At 37.8% G+C, this 10767-nt stretch overlaps 1 protein-coding gene across 1 annotated transcript; it reads right to left on the reverse strand.

The window, feature by feature from the left end:
- Positions 1 to 788: 788 nt before the first annotated feature.
- Positions 789 to 2901, reverse strand: LOC137078921 (sperm microtubule inner protein 11-like). The gene is made up of 4 exons (XM_067446752.1): positions 2699 to 2901; positions 2534 to 2599; positions 1518 to 1653; positions 789 to 1414 (listed from the first exon to the last, which is right to left on the reverse strand). The coding sequence occupies exons 1-4, from the start codon at positions 2787 to 2789 to the stop codon at positions 1366 to 1368; spliced, it is 342 nt and encodes a 113-aa protein (XP_067302853.1). The 5' UTR covers positions 2790 to 2901; the 3' UTR covers positions 789 to 1365.
- Positions 2902 to 10767: the final 7866 nt, after the last annotated feature.

A 10767-nucleotide genomic window follows, 5' to 3' on the forward strand; every position in this document is an offset into this window, starting at 1 on the left:
ACCTCATTGGTTCTTGCTGAAGCTCAATTGTGCTGCGTAACACAAGAATGAACCTCATTGGTTCTTGCTGAAGCTCAATTGTGCTGCGTAACACAAGAATGAACCTCATTGGTTCTTGCTGAAGCTCAAACGTGCTGCGTAACAAGAATGAACCTCAATGGTTCTTGTGGAAGCTCAAACGTGCTGCGTAACACAAGAATGAACCTCAATGGTTCTTGTGGAAGCTCAAACGTGCTGCGTTACACGAGAATGAACGACATTGGTTCTCACACGTCAAGCGATCATGCTTGAGCTTACCACAACTGTTGTGTGAGCTGATGAATGTTTATATGTGAATAAAAGCCTAAATTTAATCTGTTCAGTGATCATGCCTCTTCACAAAAATTTGGACTAAACCGCTCAATTATGGATTTCGATTTACGATCTCATTATGAACTTTTTGAAGAGGAAAAGTGTCAGTTGTGTTGCTGTCATTGGAGGGATAGAAAACTCTTAGATTTCATCAAAAAGATCTTCATTTGTGTTCAGAACAAAAGTCTTGCGGGTTTGAAACGACATGAGGGTGAGTAATTAATGACAGAATTTTCATTTTTGAGTAAACTAACCCTTTAAATCCCCATGTGTTGGTATATTTTAGTCATTATATTTGAGTGACCATAAATGATGCATCATTTGAAGGGTTTTACTTGCTTCAAATTATTGATATGCACATTGTAGATTATCCCAATTATTGAGTGAAAAATGGGAAATATATTTTAATTGGATTGCAATGAATAATAGTGACTTAAATAAATCAAACTACTATCTCTTTAGTAGCTTCAATAATCAACTTCAGTGACTTCCATAATCAAACTGATTAATTTAATCTTGAAACTTTACCTGTAAATAGAGATGCCTTGCTCAGTTAATATTTTATGCATTTGGTGAGTTGAGCCATTTTGTCATTCTAATACCAATGCTAAGGTAACTTAACATTTGCTTCTAGATCAGTTATTTCATCCTGCTTTAGACTGTTTCTAATACAAATGTAAGAAAAAAACGAAACATTAAGTAGTCTACAAAGAACTAACTCAAAAAGAAGTGAAATGAATGAAAGCAGCCTCAGGTAAAATGTAAAGTTTAGTCACAAATAGTAATATTTTTTATTAATAATGGATTTTGCCGCCAAAATACAGGTACATGCAAATAATAACATTTAGCACATACAGTATGGGACTAAATTTATAGCACTAAATTCTCAAAACAATATGGCACATTCATAGATGTGTGTAGTGGATACACATTACATTTGCGTATCCTTTGCACCTCCTCTTCCGCAAGGCGGCGTGACATGGGACAGTGATCACTGTAGTTTCAAATCAGGGATCAAAACAAGCTGAAGTCTGGGTAGGTCATTGACATCTCATTCACAAACCTGAGAAAATAAATGAAATGTATGTAATAAGGCGTTACACAATTCTTTGTTAGCACACATTGGCCTACACAGAGTTTGACTCATAGCTTAAGATTCATCATACTGTGTCATTTCGCTGTTTTTGCGTGGGAAGTGTCGAGTCCGAGTCCAAGGCTCCTGGTTTTTCCGGCCTCCAGTGGGAACCCACCAACCATACTGCTGGTTGTCCGTCACAGGTGCACGATACAGTTCTTTAGGAGCTGAAAGGGAAATTATCTCTTAAGTTTTTACCATGAATTTATCTACAGCAGTGCTGCCAACTTCTCAGTTCAGCTTGGATTGAGAATTATAGAACTGAAACAAAATTCACAGTTCGGTTCTATTCATAAGATTGCAATTTGATTCTGATCTTTATTTTTGTAAGAGATTTAATGCTCATTCATTTTGATATACTTTATATTAGATATAGTGTGTTGTTATTTTTTTTAAAGTAAAAAACATCTCTGAACTACTGCTGTAAACTAAAACCTCCAAGTGCAGCTGTATATTATTACTAAAAGTTACAATTAACAACTTATAGGTAAGTTAACTTAAATGATTATTAGTTTCATTCATTTGTAATACAATTACATATAAGCCAGTTTTTATAATAACTTTTTAATGACATAAGTGAATGTAGGTTTTTTTTCTTTGCAAAATTCTCCTCTCTAGAGTTCATTTTTCTAATTGTTCCATACAATGGCCATGAAGCTTGTTTCATGCAATAAAACTATTTAAAAGATAATTGCGACATTTATCTCACAATTCTCACAAAAAAGTCACAATTAGGAGATAAAAAATACATACATACATAAATAAAACATATGTGTGTGTGTGTGTGTATATATACACACATACATATATCGAGATCTCATACATTCTTTCATATATCTTCCTTTGTGTTCAGCAGAACAAAGAAATTCATACAGGTTTGTAACAACTATAATTCAACTACCTTTAAGACTAATCCGTTAAAAATGTACATAAACTGGTACTGTATATTACTTATTCATTTCTGTATTTTGGGAAAGCATAATTGCATGACCTATACATCTATCTTGGGTGAGTAATGCTCTATGTGGGTGTTTTTAATAAACTTACACCTCCGTACGTGTCTGATCGAATCCTGATATCGGTTCTGACTGCCAAGATGCAGGCCTGATGAGTCTGAAGGGAAAAAACAAGCATACTGGACGGCATTACTAAACAGATGTGCTAAAGACATTTCGGCAGTGCCTGTATTAAAGTCGAACCAAGCGGCCATACCTCGTGTATCTAGTTTGTTTTGGAAAGATGGTAACATCTTGTCCCCGACAGGGTTCTGATAGCCCAGATATGTGATTCCGAAGAAAGCCATAATCAAAGTTGTATAATAAGTTATCGCTCAAAAAGAGCTGAACTAAACGAGCACCAGGCCACAACACGAGCTTCTCTCGCCAAAGTTTAATGTGTTGTCATGGATACTAGTCTTGAACTGCACTGCGGTCAAGCCAGCCGCGCTTCGAAAATACACGGTCAAGCCAGCCGCCCTTTTTTTTTGTATGCGCGTCTAATAGTGCTCTTACGGTATGGGTGCTGGAAGCGGTCAAAATGGTTTTAAAGACTCTGTAATAAAGGCGTTTCATTTATACTTTTGCATTTGTCCCTAAAAAGAGTAAGACCATCATTTTTCATCTTATTAGGACACAGAAAATACAATTTAATGTTTTAAATAAACATGACTTATTTTTATTTTAATGTTTGCATATGCTATACATTAATTATTATACGTAATTTATTTTTATTTTTATAACTTTTTGATTGTAATGTTTTCTTATACTATACATTAATTACTATACATAACTTATTAATTTTATTGTTATTACTTTTTATTTTAATTCATAGTTAAGTATAATATATGAATTATTATGCATAATGTATTACTATTAATTATATTACTATGATTTTAATGTTTTATAGGCTATATTATAATAATAATTATATATTATTATTATTACAATGAATTTGTTAATATTCATGTTAAAATAATACATCATTAATGTTCATTTTTTTATGTTGGTATACGCTATACATTAATTATTATACATTTATTAATTTAAATTGTATTATATATATATATATATATATATATATATATATATATATATATATATATATATATATATATATATATATATATATATATATATATATATATATAATATATTTTATTTGTAAAGCCCTTTTCATAGTTAAAAACAATCCCAAAGTGCTACACATAAAACAAATAAAACAAAATTAAAAACTGGGAAAAAAGAAAAAGAAAAAAAAAATTATTAGCAAAAAGTAAAAAAAATGCTTGTTTAAATATATATATATATATATATATACATATATTATTACTATTAATTAATGTTATTCATCCTTATATCTAAATTAATGTTACTTTTTTAATGTTTGTATATGCTGAACATTAATTATTAGTCATAATGTATTAATTTTAATTGTATTCATGTTTTTTATTTTAATGTTTTATATGTATTATATATTAATTATTATACATTCATTACTATTAATAATGTTAATATTCATGTTAATTATCATACATCATTAATGTTACTTTTTATACATAATTTATACAAGCACTTGCTCTGTTCAATTTTCAAAAAAATCATAGAAATCTTTCCTTCATAGGTTTGCTCATTCTGTCAATTGATATTTGTTCAGAGTGACCCTGACTATTACTGTATTTATTTACAAGTCATTTTACTGTATAGTTTTGGAGAAAAGTACAGTCAAACTCGCCCCAACAGTCATTTAAGCACTTACAGTCCAATATTCAAAAAATCATAAAAATCTTTCCTTCATAGGTTTGCTCATTCTGTCAGTTGATATTTGTTCAGAGTGACCCTGACTATTACTGTATTTATTTACCAGTAATTTTACTGTATAATTTTTGAGAAAAGTACAGCCAAACTCGCCCCAACAGTCATTTAAGCACTTACAGTCCAATATTCAAAAAATCATAAAAATCTTTCCTTCATAGGTTTGCTCATTCTGTCAGTTGATATTTGTTCAGAGTGACCCTGACTATTACTGTATTTATTTACAAGTCATTTTACTGTATAATTTTTGAGAAAAGTACAGTCAAACTCGCCCCAACAGTCATTTAAGCACTTACAGTCCAATATTCAAAAAATCATAAAAATCTTTCCTTCATAGGTTTGCTCATTCTGTCAATGGATATTTGTTCAGAGTGACCCTGACTATTACTGTATTTATTTACAAGTCATTTTACTGTATAGTTTTGGAGAAAAGTACAGTCAAACTCGCCCCAAAAGTGAATTCAAACACTGTCCAATTTTCAAAAATTCATAAAAATATTTCCTTCATAGGTTTGCTCATTCTGTCAATGGATATTTGTTGAGAGTGACACTGACTATTACTGTATTTATTTACAAGTCATTTTACTGTATAGTTTTTGAGAAAAGTACAGTCAAACTCGCCCCAACAGTCATTTAAGCACTTACAGTCCAATATTCAAAAAATCATAAAAATCTTTCCTTCATAGGTTTGCCCATTCTGTCAATGGATATTTGTTCAGAGTGACCCTGTCTATTACTGTATTTATTTACCAGTCATTTTACTGTATATTTTTGGAGAAAAGTACAGTCAAACTCGCCCCAACAGTCATTTAAGCACTTACAGTCCAATATTCAAAAAATCATAAAAATCTTTCCTTCACAGGTTTGCTCATTCTGTCAATGGATATTTGTTCAGAGTGACCCTGACTATTACTGTATTTATTTACAAGTCATTTTACTGTATAGTTTTGGAGAAAAGTACAGTCAAACTCAGCAAAAAACCAAAAGTGAATTCAAACACTGTCCAATTTTCAAAAATTCATAAAAATATTTCCTTCATAGGTTTGCTCATTCTGTCAGTTGATATTTGTTTAGAGTGAACTTGACAATTACTGTATTTATTTACAAGTAATTTTACTGTATAGTTTTGGAGAAAAGTACAGTCAAACTCGCCCCAACAGTCATTTAAGCACTTACAGTCCAATATTCAAAAATTCATAAAAATATTTCCTTCATAGGTTTGCTCATTCTGTCCGTTGATATTTGTTCAGAGTGAACTTGACAATTACTGTATTTATTTACAAGTCATTTTACTGTATAGTTTTGGAGAAAAGTACAGTCAAACTCGCCCCAACAGTCATTTAAGCACTTACAGTCCAATATTCAAAAAATCATAAAAATCTTTCCTTCATAGGTTTGCTCATTCTGTCAATGGATATTTGTTCAGAGTGACCCTGACTATTACTGTATTTATTTACAAGTCATTTTACTGTATAGTTTTGGAGAAAAGTACAGTCAAACTCAGCAAAAAACCAAAAGTGAATTCAAACACTGTCCAATTTTCAAAAATTCATAAAAATATTTTCTTCATAGGTTTGCTCATTCTGTCAATGGATATTTGTTCAGAGTGACCCTGACTATTACTGTATTTATTTACAAGTCATTTTACTGTATAGTTTTTGAGAAAAGTACAGTCAAACTCGCCCCAACAGTCATTTAAGCACTTACAGTCCAATATTCAAAAAATCATAAAAATCTTTCCTTCATAGGTTTGCTCATTCTGTCAATGGATATTTGTTCAGAGTGACCCTGTCTATTACTGTATTTATTTACAAGTCATTTTACTGTATAGTTTTGGAGAAAAGTACAGTCAAACTCGCCCCAACAGTCATTTAAGCACTTACAGTCCAATATTCAAAAAATCATAAAAATCTTTCCTTCACAGGTTTGCTCATTCTGTCAATGGATATTTGTTCAGAGTGACCCTGACTATTACTGTATTTATTTACAAGTCATTTTACTGTATAGTTTTGGAGAAAAGTACAGTCAAACTCAGCAAAAAACCAAAAGTGAATTCAAACACTGTCCAATTTTCAAAAATTCATAAAAATATTGAGACGTTCCCTTTCGAGGGAACTTCACACTGCGTCCACTAGGGACAGCTTAGGGAACGAAATACCAAAACGCCATAATACCAAATGCCTGTCATGTGAAACTGTGGCACATTCAAGACAGGAGCACTGAATAACCTGGAGCACACTCCAGGTCAAGATCATAGTATCTCACAAACGCGAGAGGCGAGGACCAACCAGCCGCGTCGCAGACTTCTTTGAGGGAAACCCCTGATACCAAGGCCTTAGAGGCCGCCATACTCCTAGTAGAGTGGGCTCTGACAGCTAATGGACACTGCTGATCAGAAGACCCATAAGCCAGTGAGATAGCCTCTACTATCCACTTGCTCATTGTATGTTTGGACGCAGGGAGACCCCTGTTATGAGGTCCAAAACAAACAAACAATTGATCTGCTTTCCTCCACAGGGCAGCTCTGTGGACATAAGCATCCAGTGCTCACACTGGACATACAAGGTTCAAGCTTTCCTGGTCTGAATTAACAAATGGAGGAGGACAGAGAGCTTGCAGCACTATAGGCCGTGGAACATTGGTTAACACCTTCGGAACATACCCTAATCTAGGGTAAAGGAAAGCTTTAACCATCCCTGATGCAAACTCCAAGCACGAAGGGGATATTGATAAGGTCTGAAGGACTCCTACTCTCTTAACAGAAGAGATGGCAAGAAGGAAGATGGTTTTCAGAGTCAGAAACCTTTCTGAGATAATGTCAAGTGGCTCAAACGGAGCCGCAGATAAACCTTCCAACACTATAGCCAAATCCCAAGTAGGAACTCTAGTGCGCACTGCAGGCCTCAGCCTCTTAGTGCCACGAAGGAAACGAGTTACCAACGGGTTCCTCCCCACAGTGATACCATCCACAAGGGCATGGTAAGCTGAAATAGCTGATATATACACATTTAGTGTAGAAGGGGTTAACCTGGAAGAGAAACAAACTTTGAGAAATTCTAGCACTTAACGGACAAGGCAGTTGACTGGATCTAACTGTCGTTCTTGACACCAAGAAGTGAACAACCTCCAGGGCATATAGTCTCCTCATGGATGGAGCTCTGGAGCTAAGAATGGTCTCCACTACCTTGGTAGAGAGACCAGTGGCCAAACCCACAGGTTCCACATTTCTGGGCGGGGGTGAAATATTGAGCCCTCCGCCTGAGATGGAAGATTCCTCCTGATGGGAATCTTCCATGGTGAGCCATCGAGCAGTTTTACGAGGTTCGAGAACCAAATCCGGCTCGGCCAGTAAGGAGCTACTAGCAGTAGACTTATCCCCTCCCGGCGAACTTTCTCCAGAACTCCCTGGAGCAGAACAACTGGGGGAAATGCGTACAGACGCCGCCTTGGCCACGTCTGCACCATGGCATCCAGTCCCAGAGGAGCTGGATGTGTCGAAGAGAACCAGAGTGGACAGTGCGTCGTATTCTGAGACGCAAACAGATCCACCTCCGCCTGGCCATAAATTTCCCAAATGAGCTTCACCACCTCGGGGTGAAGTCTCCATTCCCCTGGCCTCAGCCCCTGTCTTGACAGGATGTCCGCTCCTATATTCTGGCCCCCCCGGGAAAAAGATTGCTCTCAAGGAGCGTAACTTCCCCAGAGACCACAGGAGGATCTGGTGCGCCAGCTTGCACAGTGGGTGCGAACGCAGACCCCCCTGACAATTTACAAAGGAAACCACCGATGTGTTGTCTGTACGGATCAACACATGATGGCCCCTCAGGTCCGGGAGGAAGAACTTCAACGCATTGAAGACTGCCATCATCTCCAGGCAGTTGATGTGCCACGAAAGATGATGGTCCCCCCACAGACCCTGGGCTGAGTGGACTTCCATTACCGGTCCCCAGCCCGTGAGAGAGGCATCTGTCGTCAGGGTGACTCGATGACATTGTGCCCCAACACCGGACCCTGGGACAGGAACCAGGCTTCCTTCCATATGACCAAGGCGCGGAGACACCACCCCATGATCTTGATCATACGAAAAGGGTTCCCCCTCGGGGAAAACCCTCTGGTCCTGAGCCACCACGGTAAGGGCCTCATGTACAGCAGACCAAAAGGAATCACGTTGGACGCAACTGCCATTAACCCCAGCAACTTTTGAAACTGCTTGACAGTGAATGACTGGCCTAGTTTTACTCTCTTTACAGCTGACAGAATCGCAGCGATGCACGTGGGTGAAAGCACTGCCCACATTGCTACAGAATCCCAAACCACGCCTAGAAAAGTGGTCCTCTGTACTGGAGAAAGCACACTCTTCTTCGCGTTCAGCCTCAACCCCAACTTTTGAATATGCGTGAGGACGACATCTTGATGCCGAACCGCCATCTCCTGCAACTGTGCCAGAATCAGCCAGTCGTCTATATAGTTCAGAATGTGTATGCCCTGCAGCCTGAGCGGGGCCAAGTCTTGCCTGGAGACAAAACATCTAATTCTTGCAATATTTTTTAGATGATAGTAAGCTGATTTAGTTATTGCTTTGACATGATTACTGAAACTCAGGTCTGACTCCAAAATCACTCCAAGATTCCTGACTTGATTTTTGTTATCACGCTTTTAGCCTCAATATATGCGTTCACCTTGAGAATTTCATCTTTGTTTCCAAATGTAGTGATTTCGGTTTTGTCTTTTGTCTTTTTTAGGAGATCTGCTTCTAAACAGTTAAACACACTTGAAAAAAGAAGTGGGGAGTGTGTCTAGGGCACAGGTTGATGTTTTAAGATGCTGTACTGTGTCTTCTAAAATTTTGCAGTCAATAGCTTCGAAATCTGACATGGTAATTTTCCGAGGGTTTGGTATGATCTGTCTGACCCCAGAGCAACTAGAGGATGTGCTGATCGCCTTTTTGATATTATTGATTTTCTCGTAGAAGTAGGAAGCAAATTCACTGCATTTACTGTCTGAGAGCATTCCACTAGGAGTGTGACTCGGGGGGTTTGTTAGTCTCTCGACAGTAGCAAAAAGAATGCGCGTGTTGTTTATGTTTCTGTTTATAATATTTGAGAAGAAGGTCTGTCTAGCTTTGCGTAGTTCAACATTGAAAGCATGAAGGGTGTCTTTATAGATGTTATAATGGACTACAAGTTTTGTCTTCCGCCACATGCGTTCAGATTTTCTGCATTGTCTTTTCATTATTTGTATTGCTGTTGAGTTTCTCCAAGGTGATTTTTGTTTGGTACTCTTTTTCCTGACTTTTAGAGGAGCAATATCATCAATTACACTCTTTACTTTTGAGTTAAAGGAGTCAAGGAGAAAATCAACAGAGTCTGCAGATATGCTTGGTGTTAGAGATAAAGCCTTCATAAACAGCACATTAGTGTTCTCATTTAAGCATCTCTTTTTGACAGAGACAGATCTAGCTTCAATAGCAGGAGAGATTGATATATCAAAGAAAATACAGAAATGATCAGACAGTGCCACATCCTTAATAACAATTGATGAAATGTTTAGACCCTCACTGATAAGTAAATCTAGAGTGTGTCCATGATTGTGTGTGGGTCCATTTACATGCTGTGTCAAATCAAAAGTGTTAAGAACAGTCGTGAGCTCTTTTGTTGTACTGGATTCAATATTTTCTATGTGAATGTTAAAATCCCCAGCAATAGCAAAACTGGTATGGGGAGCGTGTGGTCCTTCAAGGACGATGCTAAAGCAGGAGACAGATAACTAGCAAGCGTCTGATCCACTTAAGGGCATCCCCCCATAACCATATTCTTTCAGCCCCCTTATATTACTATATGTTTTACTTGAGGGCTGAAAAGACGTGATGAATATGGGTTATTCCATAATCTACACAGCTCACTGTGTAAATCAGGAAAGAAAGGAAGGCCCCGTGGTGAAGGTGACACATTTGATGACAAAAAGCGCTCGTCTAACTTGCTTTTTGGACGAGCGCCTTGTTTCTCGGCTGGCCAATCAATATTTACTTCGCCACAGCGCAAGTAATCACCTCCACCAGCTCTTCGTGTGCTGGGGAAAGAGATGGCGAATCATCTTCCCCTAATCCGACGCTCAACACATCTACCTCCTCAGAGCTGGAGTGTTGCAACGACGGGCTCTCACTCTGGGCGGAAGAAGCCGCAGCGCGGGCTCCCGACACCAGTGATTGAGCGACAGATCTCGCGGGTGAAGGCAGAGAAAGAGCGCTCGCGCCCGTCTCAAACCCCTCCGTGAGATCCATCTGCGATCCCCATGATGTCCTTGCAGCGGGTCCAGAACCAGAGGGAACGCGAGCCTGATCACCCTTCTCGAAGAGTGACAGGCGGGAGCGGAGCGTGCGAAGCAGCAGCCTCTCACAGTGCTCGCAGTCAGACCCCTCGAAGGCTGACAGAGCATGCTCTACTCCCAAACACATCACACATAAATCATGTG

The sequence above is a fragment of the Pseudorasbora parva genome, chromosome 6 (assembly GCF_024679245.1).
Source record: "Pseudorasbora parva isolate DD20220531a chromosome 6, ASM2467924v1, whole genome shotgun sequence".
NCBI classification, from domain to species: Eukaryota; Metazoa; Chordata; class Actinopteri; order Cypriniformes; family Gobionidae; genus Pseudorasbora; species Pseudorasbora parva.